General features: G+C 37.1%; 1 protein-coding gene across 4 annotated transcripts in view; it reads right to left on the reverse strand.

Annotated features, from left to right (window-relative positions):
• The window catches only part of CCDC66 (coiled-coil domain containing 66), a 25193-nt gene extending 6690 nt beyond the window's left edge, over positions 1-18503 (reverse strand). For 3 of the 4 annotated variants that reach the window (XM_019473464.1, XM_009284481.2, XM_009284483.2), the window contains exons 1-15: positions 18407-18503; positions 17053-17117; positions 14692-14714; positions 13436-13853; positions 12403-12535; positions 12129-12232; positions 11016-11140; positions 10008-10184; positions 9028-9159; positions 6096-6349; positions 5634-5718; positions 4618-4779; positions 2936-3083; positions 2366-2488; positions 574-1052 (exon numbers count right to left, since the gene is read on the reverse strand). In XM_019473464.1, the coding sequence (XP_019329009.1) occupies positions 574-1052; positions 2366-2488; positions 2936-3083; positions 4618-4779; positions 5634-5718; positions 6096-6349; positions 9028-9159; positions 10008-10184; positions 11016-11140; positions 12129-12232; positions 12403-12535; positions 13436-13853; positions 14692-14714; positions 17053-17117; positions 18407-18417 (2439 nt within the window). In that variant the 5' untranslated portion in view covers positions 18418-18503. The remainder of the gene's footprint in view (positions 1-573; positions 1053-2365; positions 2489-2935; positions 3084-4617; positions 4780-5633; positions 5719-6095; positions 6350-9027; positions 9160-10007; positions 10185-11015; positions 11141-12128; positions 12233-12402; positions 12536-13435; positions 13854-14691; positions 14715-17052; positions 17118-18406) is intronic. The other variant, XM_009284482.2, reaches the window with a different exon arrangement.
• Between the last annotated feature and the right edge of the window lie 341 nt (positions 18504-18844).

An 18844-nucleotide genomic window follows, 5' to 3' on the forward strand; every position in this document is an offset into this window, starting at 1 on the left:
GGGGGGAGAGGGCATGAATATATTTGATAGTATTTTCTTTAAATGAATTTTTTTTTTCCCAGCCACAAGCTATACCGATACATGCTTACTGCAAATGGGAGAAGAAATGACACTCCACTAAAAAGGATGCATTTTTATGACAATAGAGTACATCCTCAGTAGTCCATATTCTTTGCAGAAATAAAAATTGTTTTCTTGAACAGGTACTCCTATAACTCAACCATGACCACAACATAATGACTGGACGAAAAAGAGCAAGTCAGTGATGTCATTCTATCCTGCACACTGCCTTCAATCAAGCTCCCTGTTTACATAATGAATTGATGATAATGAATAAATGAAAGAGAATGAACACTTTGGAAGATTGAAATAACAGTAAAAGCTAAGTCACAAAATCTGAATATATTCTTGATCATGAAGAATGAAACAATGCTGTAAATTCTTTACACAAGGGGTAGTAACAGGAAAACTCTCAATGCTTGAGTTACATAACTGAATTCCCATCCAGGCAAAACCGTGTGGAACAAGAGTCTTAAAAATACACATCGTTGTTGTTAAAGACCAAATAGTTACCTTTCTGACTCTATGTCCCTTATTCTTCATACTTATTTCTTCGTGAGGTGATGGAGACCTGTCTGAATAACCACCCTTTTTTGAGCAGAGATTCCCAGGGGTATTTCTTTCTACCAACTGAAGCAGCTCCATTTGTCGTCTTACTTTGTTTTCTTCCCTTTGTTTTTGTAGCTGTTTAGGGTATCTTTCTGATGCTGGAATGTATCTTTTCCCAGGCTTGTTTATGTTCCAGTCAGGTCTTTTGCTGTATTTTTCTGAAGGCTTAATTTGTCTTTCTTTTCTTGCATATTGTTCATATAGATCACTGTGAATGCCACCATTCTCTTTTCCTGAAATTTTGTTTTTATCTATATACTGCATTTCCTTCTGGTATTTTTTGCTGCTAGAGGTTTCTTTATATTCTATGGAAATATCAGGCGATCCGCAACACACAGTTCTTTCCTCAGCTGACTCAGCGTATCCTGAAGTATTAAAGTAATCTAAAAAAAAAAAAAATTACATTTTAACTCCAAGTCTAAGCTATTCAAACTACTTGTTTGCGTTTTGTATGCGTATCAGTCTACCATTACTGATTTTATTCAAAAATTGGTTCTTACAGTTTTATAATGTCTTTTATTCTTTTTGATGCGGAAGATAGATAGGACCAGTAGAAGCAAACTCAATAAGGAGGGTGAAAAAAAAAGATTGGAGAATGAAATCAAGTCACTGTAAAGCAAAATAATTTCTGTAACATTAAACTACATTATTTTAAAATGTAGCATTCTATTTCTGTCATGGTACCCAATGGTAAAGAGCAAAACACAGCTTCTGTTTAGTTTTTCAGAATGCCGATGGTTTGGTAATATTCACAACGCTACTGGGAATAACTTCCTTCCCTAATCCTTGTCTTCCAATGGAAGTATTTTGTTCAATTTTTAAATTACTAACAATCCAGCTTCTTTCTTTACTAAGGGGCATACACAAAAGCATTATTTAATTTGTAAACTCTCCAAATTCACAATAAAATTTCTGCCAGTACTCTCAAAACCAAAAATATTAGTTGTTGCTTAAGCAAACAGAAATAAAATAAAGCTTGCACTTCAGGAGTGATAAGAAGCTAATAGATTTCTAAATGCAAGGCATAAAATGACTGTAAGTTTCCACTGAATCTGCTCATTCACACCTCATCTACCACATTCATAGATGCAGACTAAGTTTGATCTGTTTTTTTTAACGGTGTGATACAAAATCAAGATAAAGACTAGAAAGTATTCTACCTAGATGGACCTGCAATTTTGTCTGAGTATTTAGCAGTAATTGTAGAAAGCTTTTCTAAACATTTGAATGTAAGCTCTCATTTTCTAATGAGTCTAGTTTTCTAATTCCAGAATTATTGACAATGTTTCTGCCAATATTTTCAAGGATTCATTAGGAGCCGAGCCCTGCTCAATACCAAACCACGTTATGTAAACCTGTGACCATTCACACTGAAGACTACTACAAATACACTTTTAAATGCCTTACTAAATTTAGTCCTACATGGCTTGTGACCATGACTCTAAGTCAACACTGTATTTCAGACTGGGTGATTTGAATCTGTAACCGGTAAGTAACAACTATACAGACATATAATTTGTTCAGAAGAGTACAGTGATATATTGTAATATTCCAACAAGTCTATCCAAATATTTCTTTCTAGTTTTATTCCACTCTGAATGATGGTGATTTCTCCCTATAGCTCATTTTCACAAATATGCTGTTCTACTGTCTGTCTTAAGGTACATCAGAGTAATTAAACTTAAAGGCTGCATACCTGTCTGTACAGCAGTGTCTTTCCGAGGAGAAGTCTGCTGATCAATGTGGCTCTTAATGTAATCAGAAAAATTATGACTTTGATGTGAAATGTCAGTATTACAATTTTCCAATTCTGCATCACCTAAAAAGAAATAAGTAAAGTTGTTCAATTTAGTAAAGCATGTTACATTTAAACCATGCTATCAAGTTATCAGAGACTGTTGTGGTTTAGAACTCAAAGCAGCATCTGAACCATAGTTTTCAGTCTTAATACTCTCCCTTTTTCACTGGAAATCTAATCGACAACACATAGGTCTGAATATTCCCTATACATTCCTGATAATATATTTCTTCCTTCATGTAATATTTGAAACTTACTAAAATACAATATTCTCCGTATTAGTTAACGCTGGTATTTGTTTGGAAGGCTCTTTCTTTAAATAAGCTGAAATGAAATTTGTTTCGTGAAGCAAAGGAGCAATTTCTGACCCAAATGCAGAAGGGGGGAAAAAACCAAAACAAAACCCACCAACTTGCATGCAAACACCAAAGGAATAGGCAAACTGAATATGAAAAGACTTGTACTTGCCACCACCAAGATTCTTCTGAAGTTTTGAAATGTCATGTCCCTTCTGAGCCAAGTCTCGAATGCGCTGTTCTTGTTTTAACCTCTGTGCTAATTCTTGAGCTTTCTGCATTGTCTGATAAAGCTCAATTGTTTTAAGAGTCACAAGTTCCTTTAAAAAAAAAAGTAAATATATGTGATCATTTATTTTGCGAATAAAATTAATAGGATTATTTAACCTCCATATAATCCTCAAGGTTTACATATAGTCTTATTTTGAGTAAAGCCTTTTCTTTTTAAAACAAAAACAAAACTAGTTGAGTAGATGCAATATGTAACATATAACTTTTATGATTATAAATTCAGAACCTCTGCTGTGCTAATGAAAGATGTTCAATCACAGCATTAAAAAGTGAGCATTTGTATCCTCAAAGTTATTTGGATATTTATCTCCTTTCTAATAAATTCATCTTTTCCTAAATGCCATCTGATTTCAGCCATCTATGGATTCCTGTATCATGTGGTTTAATAAAATAAAAGAAGCCTAAATAAAAATAATTTAAAAACTCACCTTCCTCCTACTTCCACAGTAGGAAGAAGTAGGAAGAAGTCTTCCTCCACAGAAGGAGACAGTAGAAGCCTCCCTAACAAAGGCAGAATATCCCTAAATATGAGGGTTACAGTCTCCAGACTCAGCAGGTTCAAGGTGGAGGAGACTGGGCCAAGGAAAATCTCCTTTCCAAACTGCTAGTACCATCTCATCCCCACTTCCTACTGCATTTGCAGGTGGAAAGAAGAACAACTGATAGCATAACATATTTTGAAGGAGCTGAGCTATTAGAGAGAAAAATGACTTTCCCAATTTTTTACCAGTTTGTTCTAGCATCTACAGGCGGATACTATACGTTTCCGTCCGGCAAATGCAGAGAAATCAGGGATCCATATTTCTGCAGGTTTTAGAAGAGGGTGTGTTTTTGGAATCACACTGTCTTATGACATCATGGAATTCTGCTACTGTTCCAAATATGAAGCAAACAGTAATAGCTACTACTGTGCCAAAAGGAAGAAAAAACATCAGACAAGGCTTTTAACCTTCTACAGACTCTTCTGTAACAGGTAAGAATATATACAAATGCAAAATTTGTACTTGACAAAAGTCAAAATGTTACTTTTGATTTAACTTTTATATGAAAGGAGTATGTAAAGCTCAGCAATAGTTACAGAGGAGGACGCTCTAGAACATGAATGACTTTTCCAGAATATATTCTGAGAAGCTTTTAATCCAGAGTGAAAGCACATCCAGCCAGATAAAGTTCATGGTACTGAAGCATCTTAAAAGCATCAAGTTACCAACAACAACAACTGGATCACATACTTTGAGGTATTTTTTATATTTAAAATTTCCATTTAAAAATGCATGTTTCTGCATTATTTAAAACTACAATTCCATTTTTGCCAGTTCTTATCCATCTCTCTTCCTGAAAAGGCCCTTGTCCAAAAAAATGAAACCTGCCTTAAACTTGTATGGTGTTATAAGTTTATTAATTGAGGAAACAGATTTTGGTTTCAAATGTCTAAATTTCAGATCGTTTTAATTTTCAAAATGATGAGGCAACACCATTTTGAAGGTGAAGAACAAGAACCATTTTCCTCAAAGTCCAGTATTATTACAGACTATCTGCACTAAAGAAAATGCAAAAACCCACCTCCTTTTGTTTTTGTTTCAGCATATCTTCTTCAAACTGTTTCTGCATTTGTTCTTTTTCTCGTGCTAGGCGCTGTTCTTCCTCTTGTTCTTCCCGTTTTCTCTGCTCTTCCTCCAGTTGTTTCTTCTTCCGTTTTTCCTCTACCTGAGCCATTATTGCTTTCTAGTAGTATCGGAAAAAAGGAAAATTAAAAGCTGTAACATTAAAGGTATTATAAGCTATATATTAATATACTTCCATATATATGTATAATAATTGAATTTGGACAAATTAAAAAAAAAAAAATCAAGACAACTTCTTTCAAACACTTTTGTTTCTTTTTATTTCTCACAAGAGAGGTAGCTGCTGCCTTTTTTTTTGTTGTTGTTTTTGGAGGGGAGAACCACCAGCCCAATAAAGCAGTTTGAAATACTCAGAGACAAACAGAAGTAGCTGTTTATGTTTTCAAAAATACTTTTAATTTTTCTTGTAAAGAAACGGTGGTCTGATTTTTACCTTACGTACTCTAAGCTAGTGTTTCGATCTAGCAGAATAACAGTTTGACCAGAACAGGCTCGTTACACTTATACTAAGACTTCTTTATGCAGTGTTAGAGACATCATCATGCAGATATACATTCAGTTAGAGCAGCACAGAAGTAATGTAAATGACAGTAAAGTAGATAAAAATTTAAAGATTCATGGAGTGGGTACCTGTAAGTATCAGTCCTCCTGATGACAGTGGAGATTGAAGAAAAATGCACACAAACCTACTAGAGCTCTAAAGACTGCACTGTACGTCTTTTAAGGCAAGAATTCAGTTACAGAAATGCAATCATCTCTGTACAAATATTAAAAGAAAACAGTAGAGTCTAACTGAATGAAATACTGTTAAACAACTGTAAACATGTAATCTGAAGCATAAAAGTCAAGTACCTCACTGGATTCTGGTATTAAATCTCATGCTTTATTCATGTGACAACACTATCTTTCATCCTTTCTTCTCATTAAAAGAATGTTAGTAAAACAGAAGTCTACCTGATGTTCTAACTGTTTTTGCCGCCGCCTGTCTCTCTCTTCAATCTGTGCAGGGTCCAGGAGAGCTGTCATTGAACGGAGGAAACTATGAACAAAGAAACATGTAGATGTTTTTAATCATAAGAAAACAATCCTAAAGCCTTTCTTAATTAGAATTAGTTAGATTTCAAGTAATATTTTCATATTGAGGTCATCCTATTGTATTAATTTACAATTATGAAATTCATTTTACTAAAGAACAAAGTAAGTTTATTTGCAGCAAATTTTATTAATGAACAATGGAAGCACTTGTGTCTTTTAAAAGTGAAACAACAGGTATTTCTGAAAAAAGCAAAAGCCAAATGAATAAGATCCAAAGATCAGATTTAAAGGATCTTATTCAATTTATTTTTTTTTTATTTCTGAGGAGGTATCAGAAACATACTGGCTGGGAAGATGATTATCCTTACAAAGCTCACTCACCTGACTTTCTGACTGTGTTCCAAAGCAGTGTTTTTAGCAGCTTTTTCTGCATTTCCCACCTTTGAGGGCATGCGGCTGCCTAAAGCTGCAGGTGAAAAAGGGTGAATAAAAGCAGTCAGCTCCTTAGTGTCAGGTGACAGGCAAAGACTTTCAGGCTGCTTTTTGTACATTCCATTTAAGGGGTGCTGTGCATTAGCATTAAGGTGGTTCTTTAAAGAATCAAAATGCATTGCCCATCTGTCATGCTCTTCAGCCTAAATAAATATGAAGCAACAAAAAAACGGAAATGCGCTCAATTACACTGTTTCTATAAAGTATGGTTAACAAAACAGACAATACACATTTTGTAAAACAGGAACATTTGAAAAGCTCTGTTATGGGGCTACAATACAGACAGTAGTTAACTCCCTAAATAGGAAAACAGAAGCCTCTCTGTTGCTTAAAATGTAAGTCAGATCAGAAATTATACTGCTGATCCATATACTTGGTCAGCAAAAACATACTGCTACTATATTTTCAGGAAAAAAAAATCCCAAAATTAGAAAGTGAAAAAAAAGTTTGAAAAATAAAAAAGTAAGTTAACATCGATTCAGGATTTTTGGTACCACTTTTTCAATTTATATTATTATTCCATTCCATAATTTTTCTAATAGTTCTGGGAACTGCTTGATTGAGAGGTCAGTACCCTGTCCACTCTGCCATACTCTCCTCCTGTTGTGTACATATTCGCTCTCTAGTAACATGAACAAGTGGCACCTTTTACACTGTCCTACATTTACCCCCTCCATTTTAATTCTGGATGGTAGCAGAATTAATGTGTTTTGGGCACAGATATCAATCTCTAACTTCCTATTTTCAGCTAGACAGGCCCATTATAAAATAAGCCTTCTTTCAAAATCTCTTCCACCCACAGCAGCTACCACTGCTATCCTAACAAAGTACCTAAAACTTTTGTAGAGGTGACATACTGTGTTTAAATCTCTCTTCTGTACCACCCAGGCTTATCTTTTTGGCTCAGTGTTGGCAATTGGGACATTCCATTATATCACTAATAAAAGATTTTTACCTAAGGGGCCTTTGTTTTTGCTATAGGTACTGAGAAGGTTTTATCTTCTGACTAGAACTGTTTCTCTGGAGGGACTGGAGAATGGCTGTCTCAAAACTTGCATTCTGCAGGAAAAAAACTAACATAATCTAACCTAATGAGCTTTCTGGGAGTCCTTTCCTTAAACAAAAATTCCCTTGTGTCAGAAAAGTTTCACACCTATTCTAAAAGAAGCAAGAAAATCATAGTCCAAATATTAAGTATCCAAATTATTCTTCCTCCTGTTCCCTGAGTTTTGTTCCCTTTGAATACTCTGTGATGTAGAAGCAGATCAGAGTAGTTGGAAAATCTACTTTATTCTTATGCAAGTCTGTGGTGCGATATGCAGAAGGGTTGAGAGTGTAACACAAAACCTGAAAAAAAAGATGTTGAAGAAAACGAGATTAAGTGCACGTTAACTTCCTTTCAGAAAGAGGCTGGTAATCAGATTACTGTTAGGTTACTCACTGGTGACTGCAACCATCTTTCCACAGCACAGCTATCAAATTAAAAACCAAGGCAGCTAATGAAGGAACCTTTCACAGCTGTGTTCCCTTCACAGTTACAAAGCTCAATTTGCAAAGGAAATTTGATTCCTTCAACAACTCAGGAAATGAAAAGACTTGTGTTGTGTGTAAGTATGTAAACAACCGTGGCAACAAGGGGTTTTTTTGGAGGATGGGTAGGAAAGCTCTCTTCTACTACTATAAACTCTGGAATTAAAATGAAGAATTTCTTTCTAGGAACTGTGTTATTGCTGTAAATGCTTCAGTTGAGAGTAAAAACTGTAGCCTTTTAATCCAGAAGGCCACAGGCTGTGAACGTTCATGTCAATCAAGTTTTGGTAATCAAGATTCTTGTTCACTAATAATACTGAACATCTCATGATGTGAATACATCTCATGCATGGTGAAAGATACAACCCTGGGGTTAAAGCTGCGCACAGTAATTTGGAAATCTGGACTCTAGTAATAGTACAATCTCACTGCATGTTTCTTCACTTCAAAAGACAAAGAGTCTTTGGAAGAGTGTGTCAGTATCAGGCTGTATAAGAATGCGGAGTATTCCACTGACCTTAAAACTACTACTATAGTAGAAATAGTAACATGTAAAGGAAAGAAGAACCTCTGGGGTAAAAGATATATTGACCAAATTTGCCAATAGTGACAGTATTAAAACTCTCTTCAGGTATTCTACCTGCAAAGCAATTATATTGGCCAGCTTCCTTCTAGATCCAGCATAAGAGACCTACATTCAACAGCCTGGAAAAACCAAAGGGTAAAAAAGGTAAGGCTATTTTCTTCAATACTTTTTGGAGTACAAGTGTTTAAAAAAGTTTCATAAGTGTGTATGTGCGTGTGTATATATATGCATATCAAAATAATATTTCTAGAAACAGGATTTGAACACCACTGTGACACACTGTAGTTGTCTCTAACTTTCCTTCTCTTTTCTCATCTCCTTCTGTAGTCTACAGAAAATGTCTTTTTACAAAGTGTCTGGCCAGTGTCTCTACAACACCTTCCAAACCCTAGTGCTTTCACACAACGGTGGGAAAGAAAAAGAAGTATAGTAATATCACTGTTTTCATCTCTGCAGCAAGCACTCTAACCCATCACACCAGACACATGGTAGTCTGTTCTCTGCCACCGAAATACTGGAACAGCTACTGGCTGAATGTTCAATTAGCCTGTCCTATGGACTTACGGTGAAAACCTGGACATGCTGCAGGTAATTACATGTTTGTCACTACTTCATTAGGTCTACGATTTCATCTTTTATTTCTTAGAACAGAAATGGAGAGAAAAATTTCTCTTATTCCAACAAGTTTCTCTAAACCACAGATACCTTTGATAAATTAAGTTTTTCTTCTATTTTTTGTAGCTTAGCTTCTTCCTTCTGTTTGTCCAGCTCTTCAAGCCACTTGTTCTGTTGCTCATGCTTCAAAGCACTAGAAGGTCGTTCCTGTGGCACAGCTTCCTGAAATAAGGTAAGTGCTAGTCTCTTCCTTGTACAAAAAATTCAGTACCTTGTCTAGCCACATAATAAAGACGTGGCAGAGACCTTTGCCTTCAGTTGCTACACATAACTGGGCTGTTCTCTTGCACAAGAAAGTGAATGTAAGTTTGTAACTGTAGCAAGTGTCTGACTGCTCCATAAAAATGCTTCAGTTGTTAGAAAGATCCTAAATAAGCCAGTCTTTGAATACTATTCTAACTTGAACCATCAGCTCCTCACTCCAGAAAACCTTACTTATATGTATCATGAATAAAAATCCCTTCCTTCTTCCTATGGTTCACTGCTCAGTCTGTGTTCCAGGTAGATTCAGCACCATGATATAATCAGTAGCGATCTGTCTCAAGTAAATTCTAGATACCCATTGAGCAGCAGGAACAGAAGGTGGTATCTGCATTATTTAACAAACTCCAGTGGCACTGAGAAGTTTCAATGCTATCTGACAAAAACCACTCTTCAATCAGTGCCTGCTAGCAATAACTCAAAAACTACTTCTTGAACCTTCTGCCATCAATATTTTCTTTTTAAAGTCTTCTATTTCTGATAGGTTTCCCCTTCTCTTTCTTGAACGCATACCTAAAAGCTAAATAACACTTCAGCTCACACCTCTAGTACTGTTCCTCACATCAGCCTTGAAAATGCTTAGTCTTCAAAGCATTAATATTTTGACAAACACTCATTCAGACACAATTATCCAGATAGAGCAAAAAGGTCTGCTTAATTCTTCTGGTTTAAAAGAACTACTGAAGATACACATCTGTTGTCAATAAATAAGTTAAAAAAAAAAACCTGCACGCAATTTAAAATCTTACCCCTAAAACAAATGCAGTGCAATTGACAGCTGCTAAGTCAGAAGAACTGAAATCAGAAGACTGCCCAGCTGGAGCACTTGAAATGTTCACTGGAACTTTATTAGCCTCTGTAGTTAAAGCAGTTGTACAGACACAGTTTTCCTCAGTGGTAATAACTGAGTCAGCTGGAAACATTGTCTGCAAATAAAGTGACCACTGTTATTTAAGACTTGCTTTATTTAGCTCACCTGTTTTGTTTGTATTAAATAGCCTTTATCATATAATAAACAAGTAAATTATACTTCTAGAAGTTGCTATTCATTAAAACTTCAGCCAAAACTTGTAACTAAGCATCTCATATCCAGTATTTAATTATGTAGATTAAAACAAATTCTTATGGGGCAGAGTGTTAACTTTTCTAGGAATGCTGAATATGCCACAAAAAAAGCAATTTACAACCTTAACTTCTGTTTAACAGCAATTGATTTCACTGGAGAAGCAGTCTTGTCTGAGTATAATACATTTATCTGACACAGCATTTTCAGAGTGACAGCTGACTTTTTAAAAGGCAGGTTAGAGTAAAAGTCAAATTGCTATGCTTATTATCTGAGCATTATTATTATCATTTTATATGGTATATCATTATTATCTGAGCACATTATTATCAAATGTGTGAGAGCTCATGAACAATGTAAATAATTATATAACCTGGAATTAATTTGAGATGATTCCTCAAAACAGAACTAGAAAAGATTTATACCTTTTAGTTAGGAATCAACATAGAAGGACAGGAATGGGTTGTTCATGCTACAAAGATCTTAATTTGTGAAGCTACAAATTGGAGCAATAGGTAAGTGTGAAACAGGGAGTTGTAGCAATTCATGCCATGAAAGAGCTTAAAGTGACCACTGAGACTGGATTCTACTGGATTCGTACAGAAAAGAAAAACTTGTATGAATTAAAAGTTGAACCATTCTGGAACAGTGCTGTGGAAACTGTGTGCTCTTTTGTGTTTACTGATAGCCTTACCTTATCTGAGTCAGCTGTTTCCACCTTCTCTTTACAGGCTTTATTATTGCCAGGTTTTGCCCAGAAATAACCCACGTCTCCCTCCAAAGTTTCTTTCAGTCTCTTCTTCAGTGCTACCTGTTCATCTTCAAAAAAACAAACTCTAGTAAGAGTTCCTAATACAGATGTGTAGCAGGTTGTTTTTTCTTTTTAATTAAAAAAAAAAAGCAGCAATGCATGTCTACCCCATAATTTTGATTGTAAAATGGACAACAAGAGTAAGCCACCATTGTCTGGCCAATCAGGCTAAACATGACTTTGGTCTTAAGAGAATGGCGGCTGAGTCTCTGCCCAGAGTTGTAGAGGTGATTGGGGAATCTCTCCGAGAGGACTACAAAACACTGAAGGCTCAACAATGTCCCAGGGGAAGTGGGAAAACTAACAAATAACCAAGTATATAAATTCTCTCCATTTTATTGTACCAGTCTTGGACTACTGTAATATTATTAAAAACCAATGGAGCTATACATGGAAGCTACTGACAATGCAGAATTAAACCCTGAAACCAGATGGTCTACACCCAAGTTGAAAACAAAACACAACGCTCCTGCATGTGAATCATAAAAAGCTTAATTTGTCAGAGGGAATTTACTACTGTGTTAAACGTTTTTATTTTTCTACGGAGATTCCCCTTGGTTGGTGATGGGGCAGGACTGCAAACTGTTTCAAGTTCAAACTGCAATTTGATATATTCAGTCATGCTTGTAGATTAGGGTGACGCTTTTCCCATTAAAAAACAAATGAATTTGTTAAAGATAATGGCTATCTACTACTGGCAGAATGTGACAAAATCAGTGGCAAGTAACTCCTAAAATATGAAGCATAACTGAATATATTTATTCGTGATAATATTTATTTAAGAAGCATTTTTGCAAGAAGTTATAGATAATCTTTGCATAAAATTTTGAAATTCAAGAATCTTACTCCGTCTTGGAGACTAAAAACTATGTACTTTCCAATTTGTAGCAACTGCACTGATATAAGTAAATTTAAAAGGGCATAAGGAACACAAAGTTTCTTGGCATTCTGAGTGTAATGGGTTGATCAAAAATATATTCTGTATGTCATAAGTACCTAATTCCTTCTTCCATTGGGTCTTTCTAAATTCTAGTAAGGCTTTCTCCCCTTCTCTTTCTCCCAAGGAACTAAACATGTCAGCAGGTTTCCACGAATCCTTTCTAGAAGAAAGGAGGAGGGGAAAAAAAACATTACCTAAAAAGCTAATCTGTTAATTTTAAAGGTAACTTCTTCATTAGTATTTATAAAGATTCTTACTGTGATTAAGAATTACAATACGAATCTTTATTGGAGATACAATTTTTGCAGACAATAACACAGATCTACGTACATAACTTTCTGTCCTGGCTGCAGATACACTTCTTGTTTCCTGCTTGAATCAGAGTTAGCTTCATCTGGAACAGATGAAACTTCACAAGCTTTGAACAACTCTATAATGTTTTCCCCTGATGCCTCACTAGTAGCTGTGGAAGAATATAAATATATGAAAATATACATGAATATATATATATATGACCACTAAATTTTCTTCAGCATTGAGTAAATACTTTTAAGAATAGCAGAAATGTGCAAATTCCCCACTACTGAACAAAACTGTTTTCAGCCTTGCTTGTACGGTTAAGGCATGTAAGTTACAATGTCACAGGGTATTTGTAGAATGCTAGACTTACAGTAAACACTATCCTTGGCTACAAGCTCAGACTTTGGGACTCTACTTAATTACAATGTGTCTTGTTCTTGATGGCGAAGAGCTGACCACCTCCATAGGTCCACAAACAGGAGTAAGAATATAATACAGGAAGATACACAATAGGTCTTATGCTTCTGAGTAGAAGAGTTGGGGGAAAAAAAAAATACTATACAACAGTAATATTACAGTTAGGCAAAAAGATACATATACATCTTCAGGCCAGAGGAAAATGGCACTACTGCTCTTGAGATACATAGCAAGATCTGAACTCTTCACAAAACCAGGAAAGCGTAGCTCTTTGAGGTATTGCTTTTTTTCCAAACTCCTAATGGTTATGGTACAGTGCAGTTCTGTCTTTTTTCCCCCACTGTAAAATGGTTCCTTTTTCACATGAAATATCAACAGAATTGCTTGCTGTTTTGCTCTTCAAAGTACTGGAATACTATCAAGCAATCATTAGTTTTTACTGTTAAAATTATCAAATACTTGGTTCCTAACAGTAACAGGCAATTTCACATCCATAACAGCAAACAGTATTTTGTCTGAGACCATTAAACATAACAGTAACGTCTCTGCAACCTACAAATAAACTTAAATTATGAACTCAAAGTTAGGCTTTCACATTTTGTTCTGTCTCCATGAAACTTAACTTACTCAGCTATCGGTATCTTACCCATTTCCTCTTGCTTTTCTTTATGAGTCTCAGAGATGCTTCTAGTTCCTTCTTTTACAGTCATCAAAATCTGCTGAAGCTGTTCTTGTGTTAAACACACCAAACTTCTCAGGTCTTCAGCTGATATGCATGCTTTTTGAGGTTTCTGTTTACTTTTTTTAACATTAGGATTCTCTGAATCAGGGTATCTGTTTGTGCTATCTCTTTGGAAAATCAAAGAGTGATCTTTAGTTGTGGCTTCATGTGAGGAGTGTTTAGTAACTTGCAGTTTTTCACCTTTTGTCATTGATAAGCTTGATTCACTCCTTGGTTTTGTTAAATTTTCCTGCTTGATACAAGCATTTTGTGTTGACCTCAGAACATGCCCAGTATGCCTTATTCTCAACGCCTGTTTAGGTGCTCTGGCTTTATTACCCATCTGTTAAAGCAATAGGATTTCACCATATATTAAATAAAGAAATAAATTTGCATGGGTAACAAACAAAAACAAGACTGAAGCAACAAGTAAAATAAGTGTCATTTTTCTTCTCTGTTACATCAATAGAAACTAACTCAGTATGAACTAATGAAATATCTTCACGATTACTAGGAATACCTTGGAAGAGAATACAGCACCTAAATTTGAATATTTAAAAATGACAGTATGAAAAATAACTTTATGTAGCATACCATTTAAAATAATTAATACACATTAGTTCTGCTTTTCTTTGGTGTTTCTGAAGCCTGGCTTCAAACAGGTCTATGTTTTCACCATACAGCCAGTATTATTTCAATCTTGATTTTTCCATTCTGTTCTAAAGTTTTATCCTTTTCAAGGTCCTTGATGTACACTTGTAATTATCTCCTATGTATTGAGACCTTTTTCTGCTTTCTCTCCTTCCCCAACCTACTGCACTCCAGTTTACTCAGACAAAGACAAGCTATATGACTAATTTGGAACTTAAATGCACTTCAGATCCCTATTTTACCAGAATCCCTTTAAGGTCTCTGAAAGTTCTGATTTAGATGATTCCCTGTGCTGCTGTAACTTCTTGGCAAAGTAAACTAAAGCATTTTGCAAAGGTAAAAGTAGTCGTAGAACTTCTAATTCATCCTTTTTAACAGCTATTATGAACCTGAGAAATAAATATTTATCTTTTCTAAACACCATTGATTACAAGTATTTAGACAGTTCAAATGTGTTCTCAAATTTCAGTGTTAACAAATTAACTAGTTAATTTGTGTGCTCTAACCAAAAAAGTCATTTTTCCACTTACCTTCATTGCAGGCTTTGATTTATCTTTTGGGAAACAAACACAAACATATGAGAGAAGTATTTAATCAACTTCCTCCTGAAAAACAATCTTGAGAAATTAATAAACTGTTACATTCATCTGATTTTTCTAAGGCAGGGGGAAAGTACTTTCCCCATAACATCTGCCCCAATTATATTATTTTACCTTTTTTTTTTTTAATTTCAGTATATACACTTCAAAAGTATGTTGGAAAAAAAAATTAGATAGATATATTTCAGTAACTATTTCCAGTTTTATATAAATCTAATAAAATTATTGTGCGAGTCTGATTATCCCCTGCTATTCGTTCTGTTTCTCAGAGAGCCCTGTGGTAATGGCTTATTTTTAATTCTTCGTTTTTTGTGATTTTTTCAGTTTGCTTTCTGTGTCACATTCTTCCAGGATAGTCCCTGCATCCAACCCCATCTTACGACATGATGTTATCTGTCTCCATCACTGACAGCCTAAAGAAACAATACTTGCATAATCACTCCACTATCGTGCCCCTTACCTATGCCCTGAAATACTCTTCAGTCTTTTAACCGAAATCCTAGAGGATGGACAGAGGTGTAGTGGTCTCAAAAATAATATGAAATACTATGTTTAATATAATACTTATTAATAAAGAATATTATAATACTGATTAATAGAGGGAATGTGGTACTCAACACAAGAAATCCTGCACATATGGCTAATGGAAAAGGGGGAGGAAATAGTAGGGATGATATTTTAGTGGAACACATCTGTTGGAAACAAGGCTTCTTTAGCTGCACTATGCAATTATTGCTCTGGCAGTGGTTGTCACATTTTGCACTGGTAGCACCTATACTTTTTTTTTTTGCATTACCAATTAAAGATACTGGGAAACACTGTTCTTAAAGTCTGCAGAACTACACTATTAATAATTTCCAACCTAGATGAACATTTTAAAACTTGGGAGTATGCTAAATTGTTGTCTTGTAGAGACAGGCATTAAATCCTGAACTGTCTTGATAATGTTTCAGTAGTAAGGGTATTCTGCAGCCACCTTTATCACTGGGTTCTCAAGCATTCAACACTCATCTGGGTAGGTCAGTCATTTTTTGACTTCTTTCTGGCTATTCAGAAATTAAATAAGGTGGGATTCTACGTGCTATGCAAACCCAACTTCTCTTTGGAAAGGAAAAAGAAACATAAATAGGGTCTTCACCATCATAGTGGGGAGCTACGTAATGGAGAACTCCAAAGTGCTGCTTATGGGTTCTTTGGGTTTTTTCTGTGCAAAAGAGAAACAACTATCTCAAATAGCAGCTTAAGCTACTACAGAATAATCCTGCTTTAGCCCCTAAGACTGTGAGCTGTATTTGACAGTGCAGAAAACTGAAATTCAGAAGTAATACAATTTGATTCAATTTTTGACACAATTCAATTCAAGGAAGTGCTGTTTATATCAGTTGTATAAACATGTAAATTCCTGAAGAAGACTGCTTGTTCAAGGCTAGTTCAAAGTCAAAGGTAGTGTTTTATCTTAGAGCACTCTGGAATGTACACTGCCCCTATCCAGCTGATGATGTTAACTATGGTTGGAAAAAGTAAAAGCTGCAGCACTGCTGTTTTAGAGGTGTTAGAAGGTTTTGTTTCCAGTAGACTGGTATTCCTTACTGACTCAAAATATCCCATAATGCCACATTAGACAGCTGTCTAGTAAATGCAGAAAATGAAATATAACTTAGAGGGTGTTAAACAGAGAATTTCTGTATCCTGACTGCTATGTAAAACAGTTAGGGGAAGTGGACTTGTGCTTGTATAGAAACAAAATCACAAAAATAGAATTTATTAAAGCTTGATTATGAACATATACTGCAAAAGTTGACCTCAGATGGCAGTAATGAGATCTGGCCTAAATAAACAGCTTACTGAAAATTACAAACGTCAACTGCCAAATACTAAAGCTGCTTTAAAGTCAGAAATGTGACCGTAATGATGTAATTCTGTGTAAATTAAGCAGAGAGTTATTAGGTCTCTTTCTTTGGTAAGTAAGGTGCTACAAAGTTACAGAAATTCTCAATTTATCTCAGTCAATATATAACAGTACTTAACTTTTTTTTATGAATGGAAAGACAAGCTGTAAAGAGTCAAGACTACTTGCCAGCTGTTCACCAGTGGACAGGCTACTCAGAAGTTCGGTATCAACCTAGACCAGTGACAAGCTGGTGGGTAAGAGGACGTGTAAATAACAGTGCACAAATATTCTTCCTAATTTGAAAAATATTTCAATAAAGCTGTGCTTCATATTGCTTGGATCTTAAGCTTAACTTCAAGAAGCTTTGAAGATTACTTGAGATAAATGATTTAAAAAAATACCAGAAGCAGCTAAAATTAGCCTAGGCTTTCCATCCAACACTTCAGTTTCAAGCTTCAGTCCATCTCTGCAAAACGAGAGAGAGAGGGTGAGGAATCTGAAATATCAAGTAATCTGAAAATGGTAAGATTTTTACATTAATAACAAGGACAATTGTACCGAATTATAACATTGTATTTACTGTTGGTCCAGATGGTCTTTCATACCCCAAGCTTTCTGTTTGTGAGAAGTTACTTAATACGAAGAAATCAACAGGTCTTGAAGAGGGTATATTTTTATTATTGATAGTGGAAAATTTGGATTTGCATGTTACAAAGTAAATCTTCACACTGAAGGTGCCACTCTACATTGTAATACATATCAATACACCTCCCTCAAGAACTTAATAATCCAACAATATAAACTGCGTGCTACAAAAAATGCTAAGCAAGTCTCCCTGAATGCCAGCACTGATCCCAAAGAGGGGCTGTATTCTGAAAGCAGTCTTTAATTGTGCTTCCATGCAAAACAGTCTACATTTTAAAGTGGAGGGGTTGAAAAAAAGTTGGCAGTGTTTAGGTGTATGCATGTAAAGTACCCAAACGCTTTTCTTTCTTCCATGCATTAATTTGAGAAATCTCATATGAAGATTGATGTTCAAAATAATGCTTACATTTAAAAAAATATTAAAAAATCTAACACGTCTAAAGCTCGCAAGCAACTTCCTAATTAACACGACAGCACAGAAGTGCCCGAAGCTGTAATTCTAGACGTTCAAGCCGCATACGGCAGCTAAGCCGAGCCCAGCACCCATTCTTCTTTGTAGACGCTCTGTGTCGGCGGGAGGCGGCGAGGCCGCGGGCGGGGTTCGGGTTCTGGCGCGGACGCCCAGGAGAGCGCACACGGGCGCCGTTCCCCCCCGCCCCTTGCCGGCGCGCCGGGGGGCTTCCCCGACTTAAGGGAACGCGACCGGCTGGGTCCGAAGGCTGTACGCCTCGCTCACCCTAACGGATGATACGGGCGGTCCCCTCACACCGCTGAGACAGGGTGTTTGGAATATCTCATCCCCCTAAACCGCTTTCCAGACCCCTTCCCGAGGCCCTCCCAAGAGAAGAGTCTGTTAACCCCTCGGCTTTGTCACGCAGATCGCTCCCGTTACCAGCGCCTCGGCCGCGAGGCACTAAGCGCCTTAACGCCGGCGGGCCGCGGGATTCTCCTCGGAGCCCCGGCACCGGCCCGCTGCGCAGGGGAAGGCCGGGCAGGTTCCCGGGCCGTGAAGGGCTGGGGCCGTCCCTCCCCGGACAGGGCCGCATCCCAGCCGGTAAGAGTGGCTCTAGCTGCCAGCCCAGGGAGTTCCTTCCTCCTCTCCCTCCTTACCCCAGATTCATGGCTCTGCCCGGCTGCGAGCGGGGCGGCGAAGGCTGAGGAGACGCACGGCAGCGGCGCGCATCGCTCGCTGTGTACAGCGGTTGCCGTCCCCACACAAGGCGCCGGGAGGCGATAGGCTTCCCGCGGAGCGGCGGCTTTGCCAATAGGCTCCTCGCACACTGCGGGGTCCGCCGCAGCGAGGCGTTGTGGGGGATGGAGTCCCACGCCCAGGAGATTAGCACGAATTCCCCCGCTGCTGCCGACGGCCTCGTCGAGGGTGCAAAGCAATTACAGAGGGATTATCCCCGGCGCTGGAGCGGCTGCGGAGGGAGGAGGGGAAAGAGGGACGGGCGAGGGGAGAGGTCGAGTGGGGAGGGAGAGAAGATGGGTGCGCTACAGCGGGTGGGGGAAGGGCGGGGGCCCGGCTCTGCGGCGTTCGGACTGGCC

This window comes from Aptenodytes forsteri, unplaced genomic scaffold, assembly GCF_000699145.1.
Source record: "Aptenodytes forsteri isolate BGI_AS27 unplaced genomic scaffold, ASM69914v1 Scaffold53, whole genome shotgun sequence".
NCBI classification, from domain to species: domain Eukaryota; kingdom Metazoa; phylum Chordata; class Aves; order Sphenisciformes; family Spheniscidae; genus Aptenodytes; species Aptenodytes forsteri.